The sequence below is a fragment of the Brienomyrus brachyistius genome, chromosome 22 (assembly GCF_023856365.1).
Source record: "Brienomyrus brachyistius isolate T26 chromosome 22, BBRACH_0.4, whole genome shotgun sequence".
Taxonomy (NCBI): Eukaryota; Metazoa; Chordata; class Actinopteri; order Osteoglossiformes; family Mormyridae; genus Brienomyrus; species Brienomyrus brachyistius.
This window is the reverse complement of record NC_064554.1, coordinates 11908299-11923430: the sequence shown is the minus strand read 5'-3', so window position 1 is coordinate 11923430 and position 15132 is coordinate 11908299. Positions and strand designations below refer to the sequence as shown.

Genomic DNA, 15132 nt, shown 5'->3' with positions numbered 1-15132 from the left:
GATGTTGGACATTTACCACTTTGCAGAGCGGACACAGCTGTGGTAAGTCTGGACAAAGCAATAGATGTATCTGAAGTGTTAAAAGTCCATTGTTCCAGTGATGTAATGACCAAAGCTACCGGAAACTATCGGAATCTGGGGAATATGACGTATAGCCGTACGTCTTCCAGACGTGTAGCGCAGCCTGAGTCGGTTTGAATCTGGAATTTGATGAGATAAAGCAACGTGTCGCAGCTGATGTGCCAGTAATTTGCTGTTTGTCACTGTGCTCGTAATAGTGGTACCTTTTTTGCATTAGGAGCTCAGCAGTGTATTGCGATATGAGAACGTCACACTCTGCCTGTGCCGCCCTTACAGACGTCAGCAGATTGCTAAGTACGGTGTTAAAAATACTGATTTCTCCTTCCAGAGTTTTTTTTCTAATAGCGCATATGAAACAGTTTCCCCTCTGATATAAGCCTTAGGTGTTTCTCACAGCATTGAAGCAGACACATCTGGGGGGGTTTATTTAAAAACAGGAAAATATCCATTTGTTGTGAGATACGTCTCCATCAGAGAGCAGCCTTGTATTCAGTCACCAAGGAGAGCATGTCCTAACACAATGTTTTATGTTGTCACTATCGGTCAAAGTGTGAAGAACATGGGGGAAAAGAATAGCTACCCTTTGGTGGGATTAAAGAATTGGCAAACATCCGAAACCCTGAATTCGTACAGCAGTTGCTCATTTTGGCCAGATCTGAAGACTGAACCATCTTGGAGAATGAAAGACGAAGTCGAGCTACAACCCGCTACATGCGCATGCTCTTCTGCATTCCACATCAGCCAGCTGTTTCATTTCCGGTGCTCGTACAGTGTAACACAACAAGTGACTAATTATGACGTTTTTCATTCATCCAGGTGTCATGCCATACATCATCTACAAAAAGAGCATCAAGCTATACGTCTGAAGCAGAGGCTGCACGTACTTTCTCATTCTCCTAGGGAATAATTGTGACATTTGCTTTCTACAGCCAGAATACTTTCTGTATTGTGTTGATGCTTCTCTTTGTCTCCTGCCCCTGGTGTTTTTTGCAAAGCAAATGTGTTCACTCTGCATTGTCTTTCACTTTCACAGGCAGAGTCATACAAATTTCATTATAATCTATTATTACCTGTCATTTTGATTTTAATCTTCTAATAATTTCATTTTCATTCATTAATTTTTAATTTTGAAAATGGTTAATATACAGAACAAGCTTATTGATTACAGAGAGAAAAGATAAACACAGACATCGTCCGTTCAGTTGTGTTTCATTGGGACGCCACAGATGAATGATTTTTTTCCCCCACAATGACAAGGCAATTAAATTAAATGACAATGCAATTAAAAACACTGTAGCCATTGTGCCTAAACAGGCGCACATGGACAATGCAGTTTTACAAAATCAGACAACGACAACTAAACCATTTTGTCCTGTAACATTAGCTGCCGCTAGCTGATAAACGTTATCAGTATTACTTTAGCTGGCTGAAATTTTACCGAAAATACGTCAGCACCACCATATGCATATCATCAATACAGGCACCACTCGAGAACAAACCATGAACTAATATAGTTTCTGAATGAAATACATGTACCGTCATGATTGATTAATGATGAACGAACATGGGATCAATATGTAACATTAATTACTGGTTAATTAACGCATTAAGTAAGAGTGTACTACTACATTTTTTGTGCACCCTCAAGTGTTACCGAACCAACTAACTCTAGGCTAGAGTACACCCCTTATTTGTAACACTACAGGAACACTTTGTCTTTGAAGTCTATTAAGAGCTGCACAGCCCCATGAAAATGCTGAACCATTCCACCATAAGAACATGCATTTAATGTGCCAATACACGTCCCAAATACAAGAAATCAGCAATGATAGAGCATCACAGGTCTCAAGCTTCAGATAATGTGTGGGTGTAATCTGTAGGTGGCCATTTTGTTTTGCTTCTAGTTTTCTATTTTAACTTGACTTCTATGGAGCCGTTGAATCAGTGAAAACCTGAGATAAATATACAGATCATCCTCTTAAAATCCATACTGCTACAGAGATGATATCAGAAAGTCTTCATATAACCATTGGCATGAAAAACATGTATTCTCATAGGGTGTAGAAAAGTGTGGCCTTTGTTGCTTATGTGTATAGCTCAGTGTGAATGGTTGATGGGCACCAGTGAATAGAGGGTACCGTCACATGCTTTGGGGGTGGGAGTCGAGCCACCATTCTGTAACAAGGATGTTTCTGTACGGTACATCTGCGCCCGGGCTTTGAAGCAGCCAAAACGGCTTGCCAGGATGAAGAAATCCCTCTTGAAGGTCTTAGTGCAGAAGGCGTAGAGGAACGGGTTGGCGCAAGAGTTGATTGGATAGAAGAGAACCAGCAGCACTTTAGCATGTGAGACGGTGATGAGCGGCAGCTTCAGGGCAGCCGAGATGGCGAAGAAGGAAATGGGAGCCATGCACAGGAAGTCGGTAAAGATGAGCACAGCCATCCTCTTGGCTACCCGCATGTCGGCACTGGCGGGCACGAAGGTACGCTTGCGCACTGACAGGTAGATGAACAGGTAGCAGACGCAAACTACCAGGAAGGCGGCCACGTTGAGCAGGAGGAGCGCCACCACGTAGACCTGAGAGGCCACCGTTTCTACATCCATGGGTAAGCAGATGCTCACCTTGGAAAAGCTACTGACACCGGCGATGGGCAGCAGGGCAGCTATCGAGGCGAAAAGCCAGCCGGCGGTCATCACGGCACAGGCGTGGCGCACCCTCAGGCGCCGGTCCAGCCGCAGGGCGAAGGTGATGGTGTACCAGCGCTCCAGGGTGATGGCAGTCAGCGTATACACCGACAGCTCACTGGCAAAGACGATGAGGAAGCCGGCAATTGAGCAGCCGGACCCTGTTTGCCAGTCCACACCGTAGTTGTAATAGCGTCCGCGAGTGTGGACATCGACGCTGGCGATGAGGATCAAGTAGACGCCCATGCAGAGGTCGGCGAAAGCCAGGTGGCACATGAGGAAGCGCGGCACGGTTAGCTTGTAGCGACTGCTGAGCAGCACCGTCAGCACAGCCAGGTTGCCTATGATAGCGAGCACGCTGATGAACCAGATAAGTATGCGCAGGTAGGTAAAGCCCATGATGTCCTCACAGGGGTTGAAGGCATCCGGCTTTGGGAAACACATCACCTTGTTAGGGTTCCAGCAAAAATCCCGGAAGAAATAGGGCTCATCTTGCTGGATCTGAGGGAGGTGGCACAGTGAGCTTGCCATGGACCTGGAGCGTGCAAACACAAGTGATACACACACATCATCTGAGGGTAAACACAGGTCTTGTGAGCACATAAACAAATTCTTACGCGGCCATATTGGCCAAGCATGCAAACTGGCTCCAGTGCAGGTTTCCACCTGGGTACTTCGGTTGCTAACAGCGGCCACCTACGAGTTTTTCCTGGAGCTGGCAAAGGCGCAGCAGTGGCTGGGAAAAGTGAGGTTGGCCTCAGTCAGCTGGGTGAAGAGGTCCGGCCTGGGCAGCTTCTTCAGCCTTTCTGCCGCTTTTGCTATCAGGACCTTGATGTCCTTCAGGATCTTCTCAGGTAGGACACTGACTGCAGTGTGTGAGACGTCCCTGCGCCACAGTTACCATGGAGCAGAGATCACACACCAGCAGAATGACGTATTTGTGGCACTATCGCAAACAGCAAAGCAAGGTGCCAAATGCTTGAATCTATAGTGTGCTGTACACTTACAGTACCAGTCAAATGTTTGGACACACCCACGCATAGAAAGCTTTATGTGTACTATTCTCTACATTCTAGGATAATTACAAAGACATTTAGGTCAGGTGGCTAGGTCATGTGATGTGACACTATCACTTTCCACATTTTTGACTGGTTCTGTATTTTCAAATTTGATCAACTGTCATTTTGGAGCAATCTGGCATATTAGAGAAACAGACAGTATAGAAACAACAAATAAGCCATGGGCAGGGCATATTGACAGCAGACTAAAGCTGCAGCTTTCAGTGATGAGGAGTTCACTGGTGTTACCCCTGTCCCAGTAAAGGGCATGTTGGGTAGCGGGCTATGTGGGAAGAACCAGGCAGAAACACTGCTTACAGCACGACAGGGCCCTGGGCTCCTACAAAGGCTTGGCTATGGACGTGTTTCAGCAACTGATTTCCCATGAGAGACCTGGTGTAGGAAAAGAGGAAAGCAGAGAATCAGCTCATATCTAATGAGCCACAAATGGCCCACCTGTCCCACACGTCACACCTGTCTCCTCTGTCCCACCTGTCCCACACGTCACACCTGTCTCCTCTGTCCCACCTGTCCCACACGTCACACCTGTCTCCTCTGTCCCACCTGTCCCACACGCCACACCTGTCTCCTCTGTCCCACACCCCACACCTGTCTTCTCTGTCCCACCTGTCCCACACACCACACCTGTCTCCTCTGTCCCACCTGTCCCACACGCCACACCTGTCTCCTCTGTCCCACACCCCACACCTGTCTTCTCTGTCCCACCTGTCCCACACGTCACACCTGTCTCCTCTGTCCCACCTGTCCCACACGCCACACCTGTCTCCTCTGTCCCACACCCCACACCTGTCTTCTCTGTCCCACCTGTCCCACACACCACACCTGTCTCCTCTGTCCCACCTGTCCCACACGCCACACCTGTCTCTTCTGTCGCACCTGTCCCACACCCCACACCTGTCTCCTTTGTCCCACCTGTCCCACACCCCACATCTGTCTCCTCTGTCCCACCTGTCCCACACGCCACACCTGTCTCCTCTGTCCCACACCCCACACCTGTCTTCTCTGTCCCACCTGTCCCACACACCACACCTGTCTCCTCTGTCCCACCTGTCCCACACGCCACACCTGTCTCCTCTGTCCCACACCCCACACCTGTCTTCTCTGTCCCACCTGTCCCACACGTCACACCTGTCTCCTCTGTCCCACCTGTCCCACACGCCACACCTGTCTCCTCTGTCCCACACCCCACACCTGTCTTCTCTGTCCCACCTGTCCCACACACCACACCTGTCTCCTCTGTCCCACCTGTCCCACACGCCACACCTGTCTCTTCTGTCGCACCTGTCCCACACCCCACACCTGTCTCCTCTGTCCCACCTGTCCCACACCCCACATCTGTCTCCTCTGTCCCACCTGTCCCACATGCCACACCTGTCTCCTCTGTCCCACCTGTCCCACACCCCACACCTGTCTCCTCTGTCCCACCTGTCCCACACGCCACACCTGTCTCCTCTGTCCCACACCCCACACCTGTCTCCTCCGTCACACTTGTTCCACACGTCACACCTGTCTCCGCTGTCCCACCTGTCTCATGTGTAGCCAAGTAAATAGCATGTGTTGCATTTCACCAAACTTCAGTGCTTCTGAAAGTTTTAGTTATAACTGTGTAATAACGTCTGCCAGTAAAAAATTTTAAAATTCTGTTATGTAAAGAGTGTGAAGTATGTAAAAGTTTTTTGTTATAGAGTAATGTGAATTTCCCCTTATTTTGGGACTTATGGTATATTCCGTCTGTCAGCAATGTGAATTTCCCCATATTATTGGTATGTTATGGTATTGCATCTGGCAGCTGCTTCTTATTCATCATTTTACCTTCCTGACACCGGCACGCTTCTCCCATGTGATTCATCTCCCCTTTGTTCCCCTATTTCATCACCTGCCTGGTGTGTCTCGCCTGTTTCTCCTGAATCACATGTTAAGATGGTAAGGGGTGCTGCTATAAAATGTGCAATGTGTAAATAAGCAGGAATGGGGCACTCACAGTTTTTGCATCTTTGTGCTGTTGAAAGCGTGGCTTTGAATTTCCTTGATCCCGTTTCTGGTCAGTCTCCTGCGGGGAGGTGTAGTGGAATTATTAAAAGCACCTGGTGTTCTTCCCTCTTCAGTCACTTCTTCAGGTCTGTCTATCCATCCATCCGTCCGTCCATCCATCCATCGACCCATCCATCCATCTTCCAGCCACTTGTGCTGGTCTATCTCAGGCTTCGCCAGGCCCAATGCTCGGGAATGTCCTGAATGAGATGCCAGTCCGTTGTACACACACATACAGGCAGCTCGCACCTACAGTCATTCACAACAGGCAGTTTAGAAATGGCGGTTTCTGTAACTACAAACCTTTGGAGTGCAGGAGCCACTGTATCATTCACAGGTTTATATATATATATATATAAAAATCACCCCAAGCAGGTTTGTGACGGCGAGCTGAAGTGAAGCTCTTTACTCACAGCTCCTTAATGACATCTGTGCTCAGCCCCAGGAAGGCATTTGGGGGGAGGGTTTCTATGTGCATGTTCTCCTGGAGGTCACTGCAAACAAAGCCAGTCCATACTTCATCCATTCTGCTTCAATGTCGTTACCAATGGTTACAAGAGCATCGAGTAATGGGGGACATGAATAATGTAGCAGTACATGGTTACTTAATGCATTAATTATCCAGTAACTAAGTGTTAGCTACATACTGATCCCATGCTCATTCATCATTAATCAATCAAGAAAGTTAATATATTCCATTAATAATAATAATAATTAGTTAATTAGTTAGTAATGGTATGACTACACTCAAAGTGTTACCGAATAATGCATTAATAAGCAAATACTATTACAAATAAGTGATAAATTAATATTTCTCAAGGGCAAAGGAAATTTTGGAGGTGACAGAGAAGATGTGGTGTTAGACTGCTTATGGCGTAAGGTTTAAATCCAAGGAAGGGAATGACTTATGGAAAGGTGCTGAGGACCTTTGCGATAATATTCATCTTCATACGGGATGTTTAATAACCCAGGCTTTGTACATAATTTAAGACGAAACTCTTGTTTCAGAAGTATCTCATAAAACCTTCTAACACAGAGATACAACTTAGAAGAAGAAACATTTGTGCAAATACGTTAAATAATTCTTGCTCAGAAATGACAGGACCATCACATGCATACATGCAGTACCATTAAGCATAAGGAGACATACAACAAGAAGTCAAATGCTGCAGAGTTGATCTTCGAGAAGTCGGGGAGCAGCTTGAGGCCGGTGTTAGAGATTGTTCTGGAAATGCACAAACACGTTTGTACTGAACAAATGGATGTGTCCAGACAGAAGCATAAACGCGGAGGCGTTCTCATGTCGCTTAAGGTGGAATTTTACATAATTCTTAAAAAAGACTAAGCACAAACTAACAAGCATGCAGAACATTTACTCTTTGGCAGTTTAAAATTGTAAATTGTATACAATATGTAGACCTTGCTTACAGCAAGACCAAGTATTACTCATTCTGCTGGAATTAGTTTGCTGGCAGATTTATGTAGTATACCCTTTAAACATAGAAAGTACGTTGAATATGTACGGAATATCCTTTTTTATGAATATACAAATGTATACTCCATGCTTTCCCACAGAGCAAGATGAATCTGCACCGGATCCGGGCCCGTTGTTGTTCAGCAATTGCTGCAGGTCCGTAAACCTGATCTGCCCCAGTGTCTTTTTACACAACGCACCAATACTGGTCCGAATCCGCTTTCTGGATTTATAACAGATAAGGACCATATATGGGCCGGATTTACATTGAATGTTACCCAATCTGGCCTGTATCTGCACCAGAGTCAGAAGGCAAATTTAAATCCGATCCAAACTGGTGCAGATAGTGGCTCAGTGGGCTAAGGCTCTGTGCCTGTGATTGGAAGGTTGCTGATTTAAGCCCCAGCAGCTGCTCTGTGTGTTAGGTGTCTCTGTGCCCCCCCGCCCCCCACCACAAGGCTATGCAGTATACAAAGGGTTTAGTAAAGAGAAGTGTACCAATGTACTTGCGCTAATAAAGCATGTTTCATTTCTTTGTGAAATATGACTCCAGGATTCTCCCTTAGCATATGTGAGAGGCTCAGTGTGTTAAGTCTCTGTACTCATGAGCATGAGGTCCCTAGTTCGAACCCCCGCCCTGAAGGAATGGTTGCGTGTGTGTGCATCCTTGAGCAGGGCCTCTAACTGTGCTATATGGTGTAGATGAAGTGTAGCTGTGCAATTAACAACTTAATTCTTCTCCATAGACACTTACAATAAGTACTTTTATTTGCAGAAGTACAGCTACGCATCTCTTTATTTTCCCCATCTTGCTCTCCATAGCTTTGAGGTCAGAGCACAGAGAACACCCCCGGAGCTGGGGGTTAAAGGCCTCGCTCAAGGCCCCACAGACATGCAACCACGCTAAACCACGTTTCATTAGCAGAAGCACAGGTACATTAGAATGCTTCTCATCACAGACTCCATCTTATTCTCCATAAACTGGGGGGGGGGGGGGGGTCACAGTACAATGTCAGCTAAAGTACAGAACTCTCCACTGAAGGCAGGGCTTGAACCCACAACCTTTAACAAGCTCTGAATTTAACTTTTTACTCTGGTGTAGTTATGGGCCAGACCAGCTCCAGCTTACAGATCTGTGGCGTTTTCTGAACAACATTTGGCCCGGATTGGATTCAGGCTCATCTTGCTATGTGGGGCAATTGCCCCAAAGATTTTAAGTGCATCAGTTACACACCTGGTAAGTGACTAATCATATGTATATTTAAGTAAATGTGGACGGATCTGACCCAGAATCAGCTGCTACGTGACTTGTTTTCATACACCATTCTATGGTCTGTAGATATTCATGCATACTGTACCCTTCGCAGTCGAGTCATCTATCATTTCTTGTATTTTGTAAAACTGTTAGAAGACTTTATTTCATCTGAGTCTGTTTGATCACTCTATGCTTTTCAGCTTTTAATTTTATTCTCGCTTGATATATATTAGTGACATCTTACACGTGTAAGATGGGAGAAGTAAAACTGATTTTAAAAGTCAAACTTATACAAATAAATAACACTCACAAATATTTCAATTTTGGCAGATTCCAGAAGGCATCTTTGTCAATGATGGCCAGATGTCTTGAATTAGTGATTGTTCTGTAAAAAGAAACAAATGATTGAAATCGACGCTAAGATAATATCTGGGTGCTGCACACCGTATGCTGGGCTGATTGAGATTAGGCCGGAATGGGCAGAATGCACACTCTGATAGCGCATTAGGGAAGCGTGCATGAGGGAAGCGTGCATGAGGGAAGCGTGCATCAGGGAGGCACGCATCAGGGAGGCACGCATCAGGGAGGCATGCATCAGGAAGCGTGCATCAGGGAAGTGTGCATCAGGGAAGCACGTATTAGGGAGGCTACTTACATCTCTGCCAGCTCGGACAGGTCAGCAAATGCCCAGGTTCCTATGCGCTCCAGGAATCCATTTTTGGACACTTCACTGAACAGTATAACAAGAAGACCACAAGAAATTTGTTATAAACCAAATGACATCCATCATTCCTAGCAGGACATATAGGTGCATTTTCAGTATAATTGGCAACACTTTACTTGACAAGGTACAAGTAATTACTGAAGTATAAATGATGATCTAATTTAATTACTGCATGAAATACATGGTTGGTCATGACTGATTACTAATAAACGAACATAGGATCGGTATGTAACTAGCACTTAGTTTCTGGTTAATTAATATATCCAATAAGCTACATTAATACTACATTATTTGCACCCCCTCAAGTAAAGTGTTTCCACGTGAATTTTGGCTTCTTTTAAAGGCACCATTGGTCATTACAGGATGTAGTCTGTCTTTAATGCTTTTTGGAAAACCGGAAACCTGCATGATGCATAACCTAAGATCTGAATCTGTGACTGTTATCCCCCGTAAAATATGAAGATATTTCATCATCTCCGTCAGTCAGTGGAAGAAGTTCAGTTACTATGCTGGTTTGCTATGCTGCTTTTTAATGTATATTAATAATAATAATCATGATTATTATTAGTAGTCGCAGTAGTAGCAGCAGTATTACTATTGTTGTTATTGTCTCCTGCTAGAATGTCACAAATCTGTAGCTTTACAGATAAGGTTTACGGTCAGACAATAGGCATAAAAATTCAAAGGATGTGACTTGATAATTAAGCAGCATCTTATTAAATCTTCTCAGCTTAGTAATACAGACCTCAGCAATAGTAAAAATTAAATGTACATTATAATCCTTTGGATGATGCTTCACTGGATGACTTTGCTTTGAAAATGATTCTTTGTATCTTGTCCACCTCTTAAACGTGTTGGACACAGTAAGCCAAAATACTCAGTGTTCCAGGTCAAAGACTAAACATGCTCACAAGACTAAATACTGATTTTTAAAAGTTGGGCAGCCCTAAATGTCAGCAAATTCTTTAGGTAATTTGGATGTATGTGTAATATTAATAAGTAATTTGTGATATGCAAGTTGCAAATCACCATGTTACTCATGCTAGTTAAAAGTTTAACAAGACATAAAAACCTATTAAGTATATAAATATATCTGTATTATTATAAGACCAGCCCATTGTGTGGGGTGTAACTCTCCGGGGGCAGTTTGATACAAGCGCACTGGTCTGCATTCCTGTTTCAGTGCAAATCGCGCACTGGCATGGAGATGCAGTGTGATGTTACAGTATGGAAGTGGTTAGGTGGGAGGGAGGGGGCATACATCCTGTGAAGCTTCTGAAGTGCATAGAACGCCTGGGGAGGGAGGGCTTGCAGCTTCGTCAGCTTCAGCTCACTGCAGAAAGACAGTGGAAAATCAGGTAACCCTCAAATCATCAGTCAGCCAAAGAAACAGTCCATCAGTCTGTGTTTACGGCGGAATGTCAACGGCCTGAATCTCCCTGGGATCTCACCACGACGCTAACTCTCCCTGAACACTACGCCGAAGGGTCCAGAGCCTATCCTGGAGGCTGTGGGTGCAAGGCAGGGAACAACCCAGGATGGGCCATCCAACCCAGTAGTAGATTTCATGTTTAATGTAAATACTTTATATTGTAAAGACCATCAAGCAACTGACCGTGACATTTATAGTCCAAATAAAATAGGTAATGCAGTGTGAGATCTGTGGGGGCAGCAGCCTGTTTGCAGTGTGAGATCTGTGGGGGCAGCAGCCTGTTTGCAGTGTGAGATCTGTGGCGGCGGCTGCCTGTTTGCAGTGTGAGATCTGCGGCGGGGGCAGCCTGTTTGCAGTGTGAGATCTGTGGGCGTGGCAGCCTGTTTGCAGTGTGAGATCTGTGGCGGCGGCTGCCTGTTTGCAGTGTGAGATTTGCGGCAGGGGCAGCCTGTTTGCAGTGTGAGATCTGTGGGCGTGGCAGCCTGTTTGCAGTGTGAGATCTGTGGGCGTGGCAGCCTGTTTGCAGTGTGAGATCTGTGGGCGTGGCAGCCTGTTTACAGTGTGAGATCTGTGGGCGTGGCAGCCTGTTTACAGTGTGAGATCTGTGGGGGCAGCAGCCTGTTTGCAGTGTGAAATCTGCGGTGGCGGCAACCTGTTTGCAGTGTGAGATCTGCGGCGGCGGCTGCCTGTTTTCAGTGTGAGATCTGCGGCAGTGGTAGCCTGTTTGCAGTGTGAGATCTGTGGGCGTGGCAGCCTGTTTACAGTGTGAGATTTGTGGGGGCGGCAGCCTGTTTGCAGTGTGAGATCTGCAGCGGCGGCAGCCTGTTTGCAATGTGAGATTTGTGGGGGTGGCAGCCTGTTTGCCAAAGCAGTTCTGTGATCATGAGCATCAATTCCTGTTCACTCCATTTTAACTTCAGTTAAGCTGTTTTCTTTCTGCTAATGTAAAGATGCACATGGAGCGGGCATCAAGTGGGCATCGAGCGGGCATCACAGTTTGATGGTGAATTCTCGTTTCCTGTTTCTTTCTTGTCTTTTGCTCTTGCTTATCACATGGTCCATGTAGATATCTTAGTGTTAGTACCACGGTAATGATAGCAGAGATGGGCAAAAATAGAGCAAAATGTACTTTTGATTTTAAATCCAAAATACCTTAAACATAAGTGTATTAAAACCTCAAAATACAGCAATGCAATGTATCAAGATAAACTTTTCAAATACAAAAATATATCTCACAGACTTCCATTCTACCTCGGTGTCTTTGATCTGTTCCTTCACCTGCACACTGACTCAGCTGGCGTGCATGAGAGGAACAGCTTTTCACTGTTTAACAAGGTATAATGATATGGAACAAAATACCAAATATTTTGAAGTGTGAAGATATGTCCCAAAAAGTCATGTGAACACCCAGATAAAGGCAAATCAAACTAGTTTGTAGTAAGAAGTAATAAGGACACAATCAGAAATATTTATTCTACTGTAATTTAAGTGATAAAATTGCTTCCTTACTTGCATCATAGATTTTCTTTGGTGAATCAAAGAAACAAATTAGCAATCACATTCTATGGGTGGCACATGACTAACTTTAGCTAGCTTTAGCACGTAGGTTATGCTACAATGATGAAAAGAACCTTATCCTACCAGTAACAAACATATGTAAAGGTAAGTATTAAAGTGCTTAACGTGTTTGCTGAATTTGTTGCAAACACTTTTCACCCACCAAACGCGATCCTTTGTGTACATGATGTCATCACAGATGCAGTTTTGGGCAAAGTATTTTCTGTAGTTTTAAAATACAAAAATACTGAGCACAAACATGTTTTGATACAAATTACATAATCATTTGTAAGTCGATCACATAAAAGTTACATAATATTATTTAGTATTTAAGATACATATTGTATAAATACATGTGTCTGACAGGCTGACAGTGACTGTACTACAGGATACTTTACAGGGTCATTATGAGCCAACTCATGTCAAAACGCACATCAAAATGATTCCCACAGCAATTTTTAAAAAGAATTTTAAAATGATCTCATTAAATGCAAACCTTGTTTTCATGAAGCTCACTGAACCTCGGATTTTAGTGAGAGAACTAGCTTTTGTTGTTATTACAACATATACGAGCTTTAGCTGCACAAAAAATAATCACACCACCACCTTTGCTGACAGGAAACTGAGGCACTTGCAGCCATTTCTGCTGCTATTAAATTTAGGTCTTTAATCGCTTTATCCTACTGAGGCAAATTCAGTATTGGTAAAAGCAGGCACGTAGCTACAAAATAAAATTACGAGTTTGAACCTCCCACTGCCCCCCCTCCAAAAAAAATGATTGTTTGCTCCTAATCAGACATTAACCAGGTAATAAAATTTGCTAGACTCCAACCTCCCTATCCTGAAATTCATTTCTGGGTACAGGCATGGTAAAAAAACAGTAAATCAACTTCAACGTTCCATGGAATGTGAGATTCTATTCAAAGTGATTCCCTAAAGGAAGTCTGAGTGGTTAGCGTGCTACGTGCTACTCACATGCTGGTGGTGTTCGGCGGGATTCCGGCAGGAATGTACTGAACGCCGCTCCCATGGCAGAGAAAAGAACAGCTGCTGGCGTCGCTCGTGCAGCCTGGGGTCCCCGCAGCCCCCAGGGCCCCCATCAGCAGGATGCAGAACCGAAGCGTTGCAGGAGACTGACGCGTGCTGCAGGAATCCCGGCGTGGCATCTTTGCGTGCGCTTCTACATGCCAGTGCGTTTACACATACACAGTACTCACTGGCGCACGGCAATTACATGTAGACAGTGGTCACACAGACATGCTGTGCGGATGTACACGGAGGTTACATATCAGGGGAGCTGCACGTGGATCATGACTTTACTGTGCTCACTAATGCACTGGTCGCATTTCTACAGCACTACAAGCATAGATGTTATACGTGTAAACTGTGCGCAGTGGTTATATGCACACAAAATATGCGTAACTGGTTCTTATAGTTACACTGTAAATATATGTACCATGGTCTTAGGTACTCAATGTGTGTATCTACTCCTGACGTCTTCAAGCGCCTTCACCTGTATGTCTGCGTATATGAACACAGTGTCTACATGAACACACTGATTATCTGTATGCAGTGTATGTAAATTCACATTCACGGCAGTTGCACGTATATACTTGTGTCTAAATGGTTCCTAGACATGCAGGAAAGTTTTCTACCCACGCTTTTTGGAGGCAGACTACACCTGAACAGCGGTCACGCCTGTAAGTCCCCTGGCCGTCACCTTTGCGTCCGGGGCAGCGTGCGCGTGCTGTGCTGCGGTCATTCTGGAAAAGTGCAGTGTCTCTGTGCTGGAGGAGAATGCGAGACTGACAGCAGCTGGAGTCGGGAGAAGAGAAATGATCATCAGAGACCTTGGATCCCCGGACTCCCGATAAGGAGCAAACGTTGTTTCGTGTTTTTCCTTGTATCTTTTGACACTCCACCCCCCACCCCCTGAAAGCCCCCTCCTGGGTTCGGCATGTTTCAACCTTGAAGACACGACACCTTCCCTGGGGGGCCAGGATAAAGGACGGCAGGAAAACACTTTGGTGGAAGGTTGATTTCTGACGATCCATAGCCATGAAATCTGATACGCTTTTCCCAGATGAACATGGAGGACAGTAACAGCCTCCTCCTGCTCTCTTTCTCTCAGTCTCTCTCTATGTCTCTCAGTCTCTCTCTATGTCTCTCAGTCTCTCTCTATGTCTCTCAGTCTCTCTCTATGTCTCTCAGTCTCTCTCTCTGTCTCTCTCTATGTCTCTCTCTCAGTCTCTCTCTATGTCTCTCAGTCTCTCTCTGTGTCTCTATGTCTCTCTCTCAGTCTCTCTCTATGTCTCTCAGTCTCTCTCTGTGTCTCTATGTCTCTTTCCCAGTCTCTCTCTATGTCTCTCTCTCAGTCTCTCTCTATGTCTCTCTCTCATCCTTATAATTGAGTTGGCAGAAAATTAACCAGTTGTACAAATGAAAATTAAATAGAATCTACAAATGATCCCACATACTGGTTGTCGTTGGGACAGTATTTCTGGATTTTGCTTCACGTCTGTGAGGGAGCCACAGCCACAGCAGCAGCAGCAGCAGCAGCAGCAGCAGGTTCTATGGCACTTTGTAAAGTCTCCTGTTCTTCATCATAGTCTGATTGCCTGCAAGTGGCTTCAGACCTGTGCAAACAAAAGTGTCTGTGTAGTTTTACGTGATGAAGGCAGTGCAGACTCCACCTTCTCAGGTCAAAACACAGGAGATGGATCACTGTGAGGAGCTGAACGCGGGGGTCCTGGGTCAGGAGCTGAACGCGGGGGTCCTGGGTCAGACACTGAATGCGGGGGTCCCGGGTCAGGA

General features: G+C 45.3%; 1 protein-coding gene across 1 annotated transcript; it reads right to left on the bottom strand.

The window, feature by feature from the left end:
• Positions 1-1230: 1230 nt before the first annotated feature.
• On the bottom strand, positions 1231-13658 carry fshr (follicle stimulating hormone receptor). The gene is made up of 10 exons (XM_048991104.1): positions 13294-13658; positions 10591-10662; positions 9261-9335; positions 8916-8990; positions 7027-7101; positions 6290-6370; positions 5827-5895; positions 4143-4217; positions 3467-3652; positions 1231-3301 (listed from the first exon to the last, which is right to left on the bottom strand). The coding sequence occupies exons 1-10, from the start codon at positions 13482-13484 to the stop codon at positions 2179-2181; spliced, it is 2022 nt and encodes a 673-aa protein (XP_048847061.1). The 5' UTR covers positions 13485-13658; the 3' UTR covers positions 1231-2178.
• Positions 13659-15132: the final 1474 nt, after the last annotated feature.

Bases quoted from the DNA above. Each gene is read 5' to 3' on its own strand.
- fshr (XM_048991104.1), bottom strand. From the start codon at position 13,484: ATGCCACGCCGGGATTCCTGCAGCACGCGTCAGTCTCCTGCAACGCTT. The intron at 10,663-13,293 runs GTGAGTAGCACG...GTCTTTCTGCAG, and splicing joins CCGCCGAACACCACCAGCAT to TGAGCTGAAGCTGACGAAGC. The intron at 4,218-5,826 runs GTGAGTGCCCCA...TTCCTACACCAG, and splicing joins AGCACAAAGATGCAAAAACT to GTCTCTCATGGGAAATCAGT.